Source organism: Rattus norvegicus, chromosome 19, assembly GCF_036323735.1.
Source record: "Rattus norvegicus strain BN/NHsdMcwi chromosome 19, GRCr8, whole genome shotgun sequence".
Lineage (NCBI taxonomy): Eukaryota > Metazoa > Chordata > Mammalia > Rodentia > Muridae > Rattus > Rattus norvegicus.
This window is the reverse complement of record NC_086037.1, coordinates 54,360,892-54,376,399: the sequence shown is the minus strand read 5'-3', so window position 1 is coordinate 54,376,399 and position 15,508 is coordinate 54,360,892. Positions and strand designations below refer to the sequence as shown.

The 15,508-nt window shown below is 45.2% G+C and overlaps 1 protein-coding gene across 16 annotated transcripts in view; it reads right to left on the bottom strand.

Annotated features, from left to right (window-relative positions):
* Pmfbp1 (polyamine modulated factor 1 binding protein 1) overlaps positions 1-8,838 on the bottom strand; it is a 49,844-nt gene extending 41,006 nt beyond the window's left edge. For 3 of the 16 annotated variants that reach the window (XR_001842203.3, XR_361827.5, XM_006255576.5), the window contains exons 1-3: positions 8,665-8,761; positions 6,750-6,810; positions 1,733-1,888 (exon numbers count right to left, since the gene is read on the bottom strand). Coding sequence is in view for 14 of the 16 variants with exons in the window: in XM_006255576.5 (XP_006255638.3) it covers positions 1,733-1,888; positions 6,750-6,810; positions 8,665-8,696 (249 nt within the window). In the remaining 2 variants the exon portion in view is untranslated. Of the gene's footprint in view, positions 1-1,732; positions 1,889-6,749; positions 6,811-7,285; positions 7,406-7,604; positions 7,760-8,664 lie in introns of those variants that run through there. The other 13 variants (XM_017601167.3, XM_006255571.5, XM_006255574.5 and 10 more) reach the window with 10 other exon arrangements.
* Positions 8,839-15,508: the final 6,670 nt, after the last annotated feature.

Below are 15,508 nucleotides of genomic sequence, written 5' to 3'. Positions count from 1 at the left end.
TCTATATTCTTCGATTTACAGGGTCATGCACTTTCTCTTCCGCCACCTGTCTCTCTCCTGTTTCTTTTATTACACATAACATCTGATGGAATATTTTACTCTTCTCCCTTAAATGTGGTCTTCAATCATGACCTCCTGCCTGTTTCCCCAGTTCCTCATCAGCATTAGTCAAAATTCCAGAAAGCCTGGTGTTTCTCCTTTGTCAACACAGTGCATTTCCCATGGAAGGCAGGTCTTAAAGGGGTTTTGAGGAGATGAGTGGAGGGCTGAGTGTAATTGTGTATTTGTATGCATAGTCTGCAATTTAAATTCTGTGCTAAGTGCTAGGGAGAAAAAGAGAGCTTGTTTTAGATCCCGTATCAAGCTGTTAGACCTTCTTCTTGGCAATTAGAATAATAAAATGCAATTTAACGCCTTTCTCCTTCTGAGTTGCCAGATACATTTATAAACCACATGGCTTTCTCTGACTGGGGTGGTAAGTAGACTCACGATAGCTCTAGTGGAAATATCTTAAAATGTTAATATTTAGAAAGAAATTATGATCATCTTCCTACGATTGATTTAGGGAAACCAGTGGATTTTTCCCCCTCTTTCTGACTTCCTGAGCAAGGCCAGTAAGATGAGGGGAAGTTGCTTAGTTGATAGCAAATTTAGGCAGCTGCAAAGAGCAGTGTGAGGTCTCTATTGTCAAGTGTGAGTCCTGGGAGCATGCTGACAGACACAGTGGGGACAGCCCAGGTCCTTAGGCACCAGACCATGTGGCTATCTGCACAGCACCTAGGGACCCAGCAGGTGCCGTGCAACCACCGACTCCTTCATGGTCACCTGCAACCCAGTTTATAAACAGGGAAGGCGACCTCATCTGGTCTCTGATTTGTGTCAATAAATTTAAAAACTGGCGTAAACACTTCAGGTTTAGAGATTCATAAGAGAAAGAGAACCGAAGGTCAAAGTGAAGTTGCCCAGTGGGTGAACTGCCTAGACTTCTTGGTGAGTGGGAACTCAACGTCAGACTGTGAGGTCTGCCATTTCCACCCTCAAATTGAGTTTCTGAGTGTGACTTTGCTTGGGCTGTGAAATCAGGCCCTGCAACGAGCCACTGAATGCCAAGTACTTTAAGCAGGTGCTGTTTATAGAGAAATCAGACAAGTTGGGGGCTGAGATGAGGAAGGGGAGATGTACACCAGGCTGGTTAGGACTGGTCCACCGGGTTCAGTTCCACTGAGGAATTCTGGGAGAGAGCTAAGAGCCAGCCTTGAGTTAACTTGGACTAAGTGGAAAAGGATATGGTTATTTGATCAACGTCTCTCTATTTGTTATTGGCTGAGGACTCTCTGGCATGTTAGCCTGCTGAATGACTGGATTCCAGCCTCCAGAAGAACAGCGAGCGGCAAGGCATCAGGAGCTCCTCATGCATGAAGATACCCCAGAGCTGGCACTGTCATGGCTAATGTGGACGATTGTCTGAGACCCATCCTAGTATTTTTTGGATGAGCTAAATCCAGATAAAGAAAAAAAACATAATACCCAGTATCTCAATAATGTTGGAAATAGCTAGATTGGAAAAAAAAAATCCTGAAGATACGAATAGTTTCTTCTATGTCGGAGTGTGTGTGGTGTATTTGGTTCTCCTGATGCAGGCTCAGTTGATACTCTGAGTGGCCCACAGTGGAATGTCCCCTCCTTCCCATCAGAAGTGACAGTGGTCAAGCAGTGCTGGCCGGTGCCTTACGTGGTTGGTTTTCAGCATGGCTTCCTCCACACAGAGCTGGTTCTCTTGCAAGGTCTTCCCCTGTCTCTTGCAGACATCGTGGAGATTCTTGATGTCGAGCTGCAGGCTCAAGAGCTTGCTATTCAGGTTGCTGACTTCTCTGTCTCTCTCCCCAGCCTAAGCAGACAGAAAAAAACCCCCAAAAGCATCCATTATGAACGAATGAGAAAATGCTTGCTTTCCTTCACTTAATGGGTTGACAGGGAGCTGAATTCGCTGGGAATTTGTTTATTGAGCCCATGCCGTTATTACTCATCTTGGGCAACATTTACACAGGATCCATTTGTGAGGTGTCTTAGAGCCTTGCATTATTCAGACAATTACTTATTTATATTAATTAATCTTCGCCACACTGCCCTGGGTGCATCAGACAATTCCCCTGTTTTTCGAGGGGAAGTCAGTGCTTAGAATGATTCCAGGCACCCAGAGAAATGTCTATAAATATTAATGGTTCTGCCACCGATGGAATAAACATATCGAGATGTCAAATGGACTTGACAAGACTACGGCGAATTAGTGATAGAGTTGACGAGGGATTCTGAGATCTCCCAACTTTCTCTTTATCCATTAACCAACCCCCTCTTGTCTAAAAAACCTAGTGCTTTTCTTTACAGGCGCTCACCAATGGGAGCAAAGGCGAAAGCCCTGCTTGCTCAGTAGGCTCTCCTGGTCTTTGATTAGGAGTTAGAAGGGTTAGCTAATTGTTGCTAGGTCAGAAAGGAAAAGAGTGATTGAGATCAAAACATTGTGTAGAGAGTAGCAACTTGGGCGGGGAGGGAATTGGGTACAATGCAGTGGTGGATGGGTGGTGAGAAAGTAATAAGAATTTAGCAGGAAGCACTGTGGGAAGCTCTGCAAGGCTTCCTTGCTAGTTCTGTACTGCTCTGTCACATTCCTGAGGAAGGAGGAAGAAAGGAGAGAAGGAAGAAAGGAGGAAGAAGGAAGGAGGAGAAAAACTCTGAGGCAAACAAACGGGCTCACACAAAGGTCTCTGGGTGCCGATGTTAGCCTGATCCCACTGGAGATCGCAGAGTACAATTACATCTCAGAGCCGATCTTGATTAGTGGGAATAAAAGCTGAGCAGTCCAGCTCCGTACCAGTGATGCTACTAGCCAAAGACTGCACCATGCCCTGTGAGCTCCCAAGCACTTCCAGCCCTGTTTTTAGAGGTGAAGTGATCTCAGTGGCCTTAAAGCAACCATTTTAAAAGGAAACCGGGGAAGGACACACAGTAACCGGGCAGGGATCTGAGCCACCTTTCACAGCCATGTAAGTCAGAAGAGCCAGGGCTCACATTCCTTTTCACCGAGGAACCAGGGTTCCACCCACCTATCTCACTGACTTGGCTTCCGAAACACATGAGCCACAGGACACACATTCCCACAGGAACTCGAGACCTGAGGTGGGCACAGTAAATCAGGCATTTACTATGGGCCCTGCCTCTAGGAGGCCTCTGAACAGGCCAAGGTGGGCCAGAGGACAGTGTGGGAACCGGAAGCACAATGTCAGAGTGCCGGGAATCCACATGGTTCCCAGAAGCACTGCTGTCTCAGCTGATTCACTTCATTTCCATTCAGTACCTGCAGTTTTTCTTCTCCCCACTTTACAGTTTAATTAGGTTAACGGCATGGCTCTGTCATTAAAAGGATTTCATTATCTCAAAACTCTCCTCCCCCTTTTTAGCTATTGCTTCTCACTCCTCACTTTCAGAAAAATAACAGTGGATGTCAACTGCCCCAAGCATGTGATTACCATTAAGACAATTACCCGGGATTCTCTTAAGAGAATAGTGTAGAGCGGTTTAAAAAAAAAAAAGAAAAGAAAAGAAAAAGCCTTGGCATGTAGTCACTGTTTTCTAACTTGAAAACAAAAACCATGATCCCCACAGGGAGCAGACGCTTCACTCTGTAGTACTTTGTTTCTTTATTCATGGTTGCCAGCCCAGGGATGATGTGGAATCTCATGGGGGAGCTGGATGCCCAGGATGTTGCTACAGAATTGTTTGTATGATCTGGGAGGTGGGCGACAGCTTGTCCTATAGGAGAGTGTGAGAGTGCTCTGCACGCCAGTCTTGGTGCCGATCGAGTTGAGGACCATGATTTCTGGTTGCTCTGAAGGAGCCTCGGCCACTGAGGGCTCATTAATACAAAGCCAGTGAGACACAACTTGGGCTTCCCCAAGTCAACAGTTGGAATGCACTCTCTCAAGCTAGTGAAAGTATCCTTCTCTCTCCAGATTGGGCTTCCTCAGAGTAGAAAGCCCAATGTCACCCCATTCTCCTCTACCATCAGGACCTCAGGGCTGGGCCTTCAGCACCATCTCACTTGGATATTTAGGAACAGCCTGGAGTCTCTGAGGAAATGTCTTCATTCATAAAACAAGAGGGCGGGGATAAATCACCTTCCTTTGAAGCCAGTTGAGTAACAAATGTGTTTTGCTAGATGTCAGATGAAATTTGCCTCTAAAGTAAAAATGGGGCCATTCGTTCCTAAACGGCAAATCATCACAGTTTTGAGGTATGAGAGCAAGAGAGAAGGCACACGTGGAGCTGCTCCCGACATCCATTTTTAATGAAGTTAGTCGTAAGAGGAGGCTGTGCTCAGAAACCCAAGAAAGGCGAGCTTTCATGGGGTCCTAATAAATCTAACTTCTTTCTGATACCTTGCTCAAGACATTAGCTGCGAACTATTTATAATTCTCTGTACTTTAGAGAATGAATTCCAGGCAGATGTCTTCAGAGTATCAATATGCATTAGGTATAGATTTGAGCTGACATTTCATCAATCATGGCTCTGTAACCAGTACCAGAGGTAGGAGATGAACCAAGAAGCTTTAACGTTGACCCTTGGGCACCGTCTGATAGCATCCTGGATCTGAAGTTGGTAGTGATGGCTGAAATACCAAACGGATGCAGCTAGGTGAAGTTTCATTTCCAGTGGCTGTGGATTCAGATACCCAGTTTTTCTGATACAATTTTCAAACCTGCCCAGAACTACATGACATTGGCCAAGCTTCCCACCCACAGGCAAAGCAGCGAGTGCTAATACTGCTGTTGCTTCCATGATCATGGTAATGATTGGAAATTTAGCTATTTAATGATAGATGATTCTGTATTGATTTAATGAGCTTTCTGTCCATTATTATGTCTTCTCAAACATATATTTCAAGAGGGGAAGACATTTTTCCTCTGAGTTTTAAAGGACTGACAAATAGTTTCACGTATATTCCCAGGCAGAGCTGGGCCAAACTTAAGCTCATGACTCAGCAGTGCTTGGAGAGCTAAGAACATCTAGGATTCAAAATGGCCGGCAGCATTCTCAGGCTTTAGGGACTTGGAGGAGGAGGCTTGGAAAAAATTGGAGTTGTAGTAGTTCCTAAGCTAACTTTGTAGTCAAATGATAACCCAGTTAACTGTCTTTCGGAAATTACTTGTCCACGGACAAAGGTCAATCTTCAAAAAATAATGAAAAACCACTTTTAGCCATCACCAACACTACAGCCGCCAGGCAGATAACAGTTTATGGTGAGAGTTATATTTTGGGATGCAGAAAGCTTGGACTGGTGAGGTCATGACACGGGCTCCTGAGCCTCAGCTGAGTTTGAGATCATGGTGGAAGTTGTTTTCTGATCTCCACCTTGCCCCTCTTAATATGTAAATGTAATATGATTTTTTGGAGACAGAAAGGCTGCTAATGTTGCTTCGGGAATTTTTACATTTTACTTGTAATGATTGAGTAATAATTGAGTTTACAGCTGTCTATAGCAATTCCATGAGCACCGCTCTTGCTGACTTGGGGCTGAAGTCCCAAGCTTATTATGATAGAAACACTACAGTTTTTGCATTACTTTCGATGGAAATTAATGGAAAGCCATTCAAGGTTTTGCCCCATGAGCACAGATTTTAGAAACAGCTCTACTCACATAACAAAGGCCATGGCCATGTTACTGTTCTGAATCGAGTGAGCCTGGCACGCCGGACAATTAGGTGCTTTAAGACACACATGATCTGTGGTAGATCATGGCTACCTGAGGAACGAATGCCGATGCTTTGTGTTGGCACTTTAGTAGCTCCTCCTGTCCTGAGGGACCACCCTGCTAGAGGGTAGGGTTCAGGAGAACAGGGATTTTACTTTTTGAACCTCTAGAACTATGCCTGGCACACTGAAGGTGTTCCAAAGACATATGTTAAATGAAAAAAAAAATAGCCTAGGTAATTTATACCGGGCCCAGTTCCCAAGCAGAACTAGCAGCAAGTCACACTCGGCAGCAGTAACGCAGCAGGAAAGGAACAGAAGTGTTGGTTTTAGAAGCAGCTTACTTCTTGGCGGAAGCACGTGCCCGTAAGACCTCTTTACACCTACCCCAATGGACTCTTCCCATCTTATGGGGAACAATGAAGGAATATATACAGAGAATTTGGCCGACACTTTATTACACAAAGCAGAAAACTCCGTTTTACAGATCCCTAAGAGATAAAGTGAAATGTTGGCAAGAATAGGGAATGTCCGGGGCTAGAGAGATGGCTCAGCGGTTAAGAGCAGCGGCTGCTCTTTCAGAGGTCCTGAGTTCAATTCCCAGCACCCACATGGTGGCTCACAAGCACCTATAAGGGGGTCCGATGACCTTTTCTGGCCTGCGGATATATATGCCGCAGACCACTCATTAAATAAATTAATTAGTAAAAATAAATGTCCATTAGGTGCTTTCGCACATAGCACCTGATAAGGTACCCAGCAAACAGGTGAAATAAGGGCTCATCGTTTATGCTGTCCCCGAGGAGGGTGGGCAGCGTGGTCCAGGTCACTCTGCTGTTAGATGTGGTCCCAGAACTACTGAAGCTGGGACCGGGGTTCTTACATCTTATGTCTGCTCTTCACGTGGTGATTTGTGACGCTTCTACCTGGAATTTGGAAGCTTGAAAGCAATCCCCTCCAACCAAGATCCACCTTCACACATGCGGGCGGTTGGGAGCCTTACCTCATCTTTCAGTCCCTTGGCAGTTCGAAATTCTCCTTTAAGCTTTAGCATTTTTGTAAACCTGAAAAAGGCCAAGGGTTTAAGATGGGAAAAGCACAAACGGGCCCAGCCCCCTTTAAAGGATTTTCCCGGCTGGATCTCTGCCCTCAGCAGGGGAGCTGGAAAATCTACTAAACCATTAACAATCCCCAACTTTCCGACCCATCTGTTTGTGTTTTCCCGTGGGTTAAAACCTTTGTGAGGGAGGCAGAGCCATAGTTTTACATCTTTCCCAGAAAACCACTGTGTGCTAGACCCAAAAGTTCCTGAAGTCACTGCCCTAGGGAAGAAAAAAGGCTGAGCTGAACTTTTTCTAGATGTTCCTGATTCAGATAGAGTTAAGACTTAGGCTTTTGTTTTTGTTGTTGTTGTTTTTTTTTAATGAACCACACAGGATGTTCGTGACCTATTCCCATAGTAACCCGGGGATTGGGGGACAAGAACTACTAATATCCCCATCACCTAGGGGAGGAAACTTAGGAGGTTAAGTAGCTTACCCAAGGTCACAAAGACTCTCTTACTACTCCATGAAGCTTGCCCACTCATTTTACCACTAGGACTATGAAATGTCCAGTGATAGGACTTGTTTTTGAAGCAGAGCTTGCCATGGTGGGGATTATAAAGTTAGAAATCTTATAAAGTGCTGAGAACTATCTCGGTTAAAAAGCTTCCAGTGAAACCAAGATGGCCGCACAGGTAACGGTGTGTAAGTACAGGATGATGCGGCTGAGGTCACAATGGCTGGACTTACTAAAATAATCTAACTCACTATGCTCCATATGGTAGGGCTGGAGGGAATTTCCCCCAAGCACTTACCTGCAGAATGGTTCCAAGAATGAGAATCCACCAAATACTCATTCTTTATAATAAGTTACATCCCCCATCCCTAATATAAGCCAAGAAGAAAGAATGGCTGTGAGGTGTGGAACTTAGAATGTTTTACGGAGCTGCATTCTGGGTCCTCTTACATCTTCACGCACAGCGATGCATCATGGGAATGATGACATCGCTCCATCTTAAGGCCAGTCTGGGTGATTTCACACCAACAAACCCCACGTCTCAATGGCTTGAAACGAGAAGGGCTGTTTTTCCCTCTGATGACACGTGCTTTGTGACTCGTGTGGCGCTCTGCCCCACATTGTCCTTACTTGGTTCCTTATTTTCCTCAGTTAGTGGGACCCCTATTATCTAGTGTGGGGTCTGTTGCCATGGCAGCAGACAGGTAACATGGCGAAGTACATACTGGTTCATAAAGTGGAAGTGAAGCACTTCACTTCTGCTCACCGTTCAGTGGTCCAAACAAAGCACACGACCACACCTAACTTCCTTGGATCTCCAGGGTTGATATCAGCGAACATCACAAATAATTTCCACAGTGGGCAAGCCAAAAAAGATTAAAAGCATGTCCCATCGGAAGGCCTCATCTCTCTGAGTCCTCATCCTTGCCTCTGGAGCTAAAGATGCTGCAGTAAGGGACCTTCCTGGTCTGTCCTAGCTCTCAATTTCACCTTGCTGTTCTCTTTATTTGGGAAGAACTATAAACTTGGTCTGAGTACCACACACTAAAAATGTGTTCTTGAGAATGACATTTCTCTTCAGGAAAGTCCGAGGGGTCATCCTCAGATGATTCTCAAATAAAATCGTGTCTAAAATTAGGCAGAAAGAAAAACCCACACGAATAGTTTTCTAGATCGCCTTGTTTTCAAAGAATATTTCAAAGGGAAATTAGAAGGTGTCAGTTTTCTTACCCACATGGAAATACACTGGGGCTGTAGCAGGTAAAAGGTCAGAGAAAACAATAATGGGATCTTGTCCTACAAGGAGGAGACAGGACTCACGTGAGTCATTTGCACTAACGGTGGCGGGCAGTACTTACGGTCGAAAGGAAGGAAGGGTTGTGCGGTCCATTTTCGAGGTACTTGGTGTAATGTTTGCCAGGTGGATAATAAAGACAATGACGGAGGAGGTTCCGTACCTCATAAATAATCGTCTGGAACCCTCACAGGGCTCTTTTAGGAGAACGACTGACAAGACTTTCAGAAGGAGACATCCCAGAGGGAATACGATAGTTTACCGGATCCCTGGTTACCGCTCTTTTGGACCTAACACTTTTTCAATGCCATCTCTTCTCAAGCCCCTGCCTTGGTCTCTTGCGTCTCTGTTGAGCCCATCCCTTCTTCCTGCCTCGCCTGTTCTATTTGCCCAGGGAGCTGTTTTCTTCATTTCAAAGTCTTGCCATCTGCTTTTTAGTGTTTTTCTTGGTGACAACTGTGCCCAGGGGGGAAATGATTTGTAGTCTAAATAGAAACTTAGAGGCCCATGGATATGAACTAGCAAGTAAGACAGTTGTCACGCAAACTCGATACCTGGCATTTGGTCCCTGGAACCCATGTTAAGAGAGAAAACGGCTGGATATGGATGTATGCATCTGCAATGCCAGGACTCCTATGGTTATTAAGACAGCTAGAAGCTTCTGGGGCAGCTAGCCTGGAGCAGGCTACAAGAGAAACAAGAGACACCCTGTCTCAACAAGAAGAAGGTAAAATCTGACCGAGAATCAGAGGTTGTCCTGTGTCCTCCACATGTATGATGCGACATGCATGCATGTCTATGTGCACATGTAGTTTCACGCACACACATACACACACAAAACAAATACAATCTTAGATATTCTAGTGCTGCTTTGCTCCCTTATAGCCCTCTCTCAGAGCACTGACCTATGCATGTAAGAAATAATACTTTCTCCTGCTTGGAGTCAACTATGAGCTCAGGTAGGGAAGAAAAAATATCTAGTTTTCATTACAGAGACTCTTTGTTATGTTCCATCCCCAATACACAACAGAAACTTAGTCTTCGCTGTTTCTATGAAAGTGTCATTATTATCGGGTAAAAATTTAATCACATTATTTAAAAACCCCTTTAAAGTGACTTTAGAGTGTGCCTAAGTTCTTGGGTCCTGCAATCACGGGGGTGGCGGCTTCTGGCTCATGGCCGCCGGCCTTTTTTAGCTAGAGTTTGCTGTACTGTCTTCATGCCGGGAACATGCTACATGTATCGTATCTTCCTTCCCTATAGGCTTCGAGTCACTTGGTACCATCTCACCCTGGGAGCCTCATGTTTTATGGTTTCCACACATATAAATATTTAACATGTGTATATATGTCACATATATGTCATATGCATGTGTGTGTGTGTGTGTGTGTGGTCACGGCTTTGCTCTTCTCCCAGTTGCCCTACCCAGAGTCTGTGCTTTGCCTTGAAGGTATACAGGATCCCGACTCTCACTTAGATCAGTGTGCTGAGCTTTTGTCAGGAGCCATTGTTTCCGTCCACCTTTGCCTCAGTTTATGTCTTTCGCTAGGACCCAATCTGGTCTTTGTTCTAACTCATCCATCATTTTTCTTAGCTCAGACAGCCTTTGTTTAGTTTTGGGAAGAGGAAGGGAAAGGTGAACACATGAAGAAGTTCAGTGACACAGGTACATGTCCGACGGGCTTTGAACTCCGTGTCCTCCAGGCTGACCACAAATGCACAGCTAATTACCCAGCGCACCTGTGTGCGCCTGCATTACAGGTGAGCGACCACACGTGCTCGTTCTTCCTTCTGACCTGAGCAGACTGGATCGAGGACTCATTTTCCCCCCAGATAAACTATATCTCTGGATTTTCAGGGAAAGAGGCCTTTTAATTTAAAATAAAAACAAACTTCAGGGGCTAATCAGAATTAGACTGACCTACAGCCACTTCTAAGTATTCGTACCGGATTTTAGATAGTTTTTCAACATTCTGCGTCTCAACAAAGGAATAAATATGATGAATCCTCAGAGACATTTGTTGTCAAAGTGATGATAGGATGCTCCAAGTTTTTTATTTTTTAAATGTGTTACTGTTAGAAATGGACTGAGATACCTCTCGTGAGATAATTTTCTTTTTCCACCCAGAATGTATGGAAGGAACCATGATATATAGAGCCTCATTTCTTTGGGTTTAAACCCAGTAATAAAAGAAAATTCTTGGCCTGGAGAGATGGCTCAGTGGTTAAGAGCACTGACTGCTCTTCCAGAGGTCCTGAGTTCAATTCCCAGCAACCACATGGTGGCTCACAACCATCTGTAATGGGATCCGATGCCCTCTTCTGTGTGTCTGAAGACAGCGACAGTGTACTCATAGGCATAAAGTGAATAAATAATTCTAAAAATAAAAAAAAGAAAGAAAACTCTTGGTCTTGGAGGGTGTGTCTGATAGGGACGGGGCGGAGCCACAGGATCAGCTGATGCATTAGTAGGTTTTGCTTGGGTGTGAGGGAAGGGACTCTGGTACCGAAGTCCAGTAGCTCTCTCCAGCAAGACTTTGGGATGAAGGAAGAAAGGAGGCGTCTGAAGCAAAAGGCAACTGTTCTAGGATTTCTCAGGACTCTGTCCTGGGTTAAAATCCCCCACTTCTTTTGGTACATTTCACAGAGGCTTTAACCTCCTGTTGCAACATCCACTCTCTCATCTCCCTTAGTAACGGAACCTTAATTTTATTGAAATGTCTGTGTACTTATTAGGAAACCAATCTCCCAGCATGCCTCCTGCACAGGTACGGCTATGCATTTAATTTTTGGCTAACAAAGTGCGAGCATTATGAGGGCTTCTAGGACATCTTAAAGAGAGGAAGCACACAACTCTGCCTGTTCTGCCCTTCCCGACTGCCTGGGATGCCGACTTGGTGCCTGGCTCACCAGCAGCCATTTGAAACATGAGATGCTCACGGAGGTGGAGCTTAGGTCCTTAATGCTGTGGAGTGACCGTGTGTGTGTGTGCGTGTGTGTGTGTGTGTGTGTGTGTGTGTGTGTGAGGGGGGAGGTGGAAGGGAGAGGGAGAGGGGGATGAAGGAGGGGGAGGGGAGCAATCGAGAGATTTTGGTCTTATTTAAGTACGCGTTATCCTCTCCTTTTTCTGTCCCATGCTATGGGATTTAATTCAGGTGGACAACATAACCCTGGTTCATGTTCTTGGAGCGGCAACTCTAACAATTCACCTAGCGCCATGGCTCACCTTAAGATGCATCCTGGACTGGATGCTGTAGGGGAGGGACCTGGGTTCTGTTCTCGGAATGTACACGGTAGCTCGAGCTCCTGGGGTTCCGATGCCCTCTTCTGGCCCCTGCTTGTATTGCAAGCACATGGTGAAAAATCACATAAACCTGTAGGCAAACCACTCATACATATAAATGAAAACAAATTCTAGAATGCATAGAGGACTGCCCAGTTTGTATACTGTAGACAAGTCTTTGACATCAGTACATGACATTTCCTTTTTCTCCTCCTTCTACAGTTAATTGTTTTACATTCTCCTCCCTCTTCTCCTCCCTCCTCCTCCCCAGTGCCCCTCCCCCTAACTTGCGCCCCTCCCCCATCAACAAATATGGCATTTGAGAGTCCTTGGGCTCTCAATTCTCCTTGTATTAAGGCTGGCGGAGACAACCCAGTATGAGGAAAAGGGTCCCAAAAGCAGGCAAAAGAGAGGGCCTAGGTTAATCTCACGCAGGCTCCCCGGTTGTCAATTCAGTCTCCGTGGTACCTTATGAGCCTAGGTTAGTTGAGTCTGTAGGTTTTCTTGTGGTGTCCTTGATGCCTCTGGTTCCTACGATCCTCCTTCTTCCTCTTCCACTGGATTGTGGGAGCTCCGCCTAATGTTTGGCTGTGGGTTTCTGCATCTGCTTCCATCAGTTGCTGGACGGAGCCTCTGATGACAACTGGCCTAGGCACCAAGCTATGGGTATAGCAGAATAGCATAAAGAATCATTTCATCAGCTTTTTTTTTTTTTTTGCCAGTCGTGTTTTGTTCTATTCTAGGTCCCTCATCTGTCCAGTCTCTGTGTCCTGACCCCTCTAGGCTGTATCATGGGAGGGCTCCCGCTTGCGGCATGGGTCTCAGGCTGGACCAGTCACTGGCTGGTCACTCCCACAATTTCTGCACCATCTTTATTCCAGCATGTCTTGCAGGCAGGACAAAATGGAGGTGAAGGCTTTGAAGCTGGGTTGGTGCCTCAGTCCTTCCACTGGAAGTCTTGCCTGGTTACAGCTCAGAGATGGCCAGTTTGGGCTTGGGATCCCCCATTGCTAGGAGTCTTAGGGTCACCCTCATAGATTCTTGGGAGTCTCCATTGTCCTAGGTTTCTAGCTCATGCCCAAGATGCCCCCATGAAACTAGCAAAGAACACCATCAGTAGGACAAAATGGCAGCCTACGGGATGGAAAAAGATCTTTACCAGCCCTACATCTGACAGAGGGCTAATTTTCAAAACATGTAAAGAACTTAAGAAACTAGACATCAGTGAATCAAATAATCCAATTGAAAAATGGTGTCCAAATCAAAACAGAGACTTCTCAACAGAGGACTCTCAAATGGCCAAGAAAAGCTCAAAGACCTAGCTATACCATTCCTGGGCATATACCCAAAGGATGCTCTACCACACTACGAGGAGGATCGGTGCTCAGCTATGTTCATAGCAGCCTTATTCATACTAGCTAGTAACTGGAAACAACCTAGCTGTCCCTCAACTAAAGAATGGGTTAAGAAAATGTGATACATCTACACAATGGAGTCATCACTCAGGTGTTAAACAAAAAACAACATGGACTTTTCAGGCCAATGAGTGGAACTGGAAAAAAATTTATCCTGAGTGAGGTAACCTAGATCCAGAAAGACAAACACGGGATGTACTCACTTCTAAGTAGACATTAGCTGCTGAGTAAAGGATAACTATGTTATAATTTGTGGATCCAGAGAAACTAAGTAACAAGAAGGGCCGAAGGGCAGGTGGGTGAATCTCCCTAGGACAGGGAAATAGAATAGACATTGTGGGTGGTCAGGAGCGGGGTCTGGGGACCAGGATCTGGGGGCTAGGAACAGGTAGATTAGGTGGAGGGAGGACGGAGGGAGTACTGGGAGAGACATTTATTTTTAAATGTCCCCTTCCCTCTTTGACTTGGCTTGACTTAATCTGTTGTTCTTTGCTTTCACTTCCTCCCTCTCTTCTTGATGTATGCAGTAGGAAGACAGGGTGAGGAAGGGATTTACAGGCCCAGGTTTCCTACTGCCACCATCATTAATCTCAGGCCATATGACAAACCTTCCTCTTTGGAAGTACATAAATCTTTGTTGCTGTGACCACATACATGATCAGTGAGGGGGAAAGTCCAGCCTCTTCCTTTTGTCTATGAGATGCATTCTTTCTGTTTGCCAAAAATCACATTCCCCTGACCCCCCCCCCCCACAAAGCAACTAGTGGACACTCGAGCCATCCTCCTCATGGCCATATGTAATATTTGTACTGGAAAGTTCTATGTGCCACATCCTGTCCTAGACATAAAGTGACAGTTGCTTCTCCCAGTGGCCTTACCAGGTAGGTGAGCCTCTCCTAGTCAAGGCATGTGAATGAATGTGTTTGAACTTGACCTCTTGGCTTTACTGTGGATGTGGGTGATCTGCATTTCCTGTGTATCTGGGTAAGAATTGTCTACTCTAGTGAGAGTGTAGGAGCATACAGACCTTTTTGAAATCATTCTAGATGTTCAGAACAACCGCTAAGACAGTCACTTGGGATTCTTTTAATCTGACAGATCTCTACTCTTTCATGACCTAGATACTTTCGGAAGATTTTTAGCCAGTAAATTTATAAAATGATGCTCAATTCGGATTTTTCTCATATTTTCTCCATACTTAGATCAAGGCTACATTTTGGTCATGTGTGTCATAAGCCATTTTAGTGGATCATATCAGGTACTTGTGATGTTAATACATTTCATCCCGATGATCTTAATCCTGGGTCACTCAGTTCTGGTTTTATTTACTGTAAACGGATTTTGGTGGATATACATCTGGGGAGATACAAAGATTCTGTTTGTCCTTAAACTTTACCCATTATTTTTTTTTAGCAAGATAGAACTCTCTTGCAAATATGATTGCTGTGTTATTCCTTTTTGTCTGCTTTTTTTTTTGCATGCACACACGTTTGCAGGAGTGGAGATGCACATGTGTGTGGGTGTCCATGGAAGCCAGAGGTTGATGTTGAGTGTCTTCCTTGATTGGGCTCTGTTCTTGTCTACTGAGGCAGGATGCCTTACTGAGGCTAGAGCTCACTACTTAGGAACGTGTCCTGTGGATTCCCTGTTCCTATCTGTGGCATGCAGGGATGACAGGTGGGCTGTTATGCCTGCATGGCTTTTATGTGGATGCTGGCAAGTGCTTTCCCCACTGGCTATCAGCCCAGCCCCAATACTGTGGTATTCTAACAGAGATTTTTGATTTCCCTCATTCCCCTTACATTTACTTATTGGGGTGCTTCTGGACAGAAGGGCCACACTTTATCCCTGGTTAATTGCTTATTTGTATTGGTATGAGCCCATGGATATATATCTGATGAGATGCAGTCTAGTACTATTAATTTGGTTGCCCAACTGTTCCTACTTCAACCATTGGAAGTCCTTTCATATTGGTCACTAACCCTCGAATAAGCTCCACCATTTCTGTAGCACATCGGAATGGTCCAGGGCCACAGCATGCAAACTCTGGCCTCAGGTTGCATTTCCTGTCCCCTTCTCCCACTTCTCCCTGGAGTTGGGGATCCCGTGTTCACCCAGTTCATATGACAGTGGTCACAGTAACTTCTTTCAAATCTAAGCATCCTTACTTGGAAACCACTGGGACAGTGATAGCCACCTTACAGGAACAC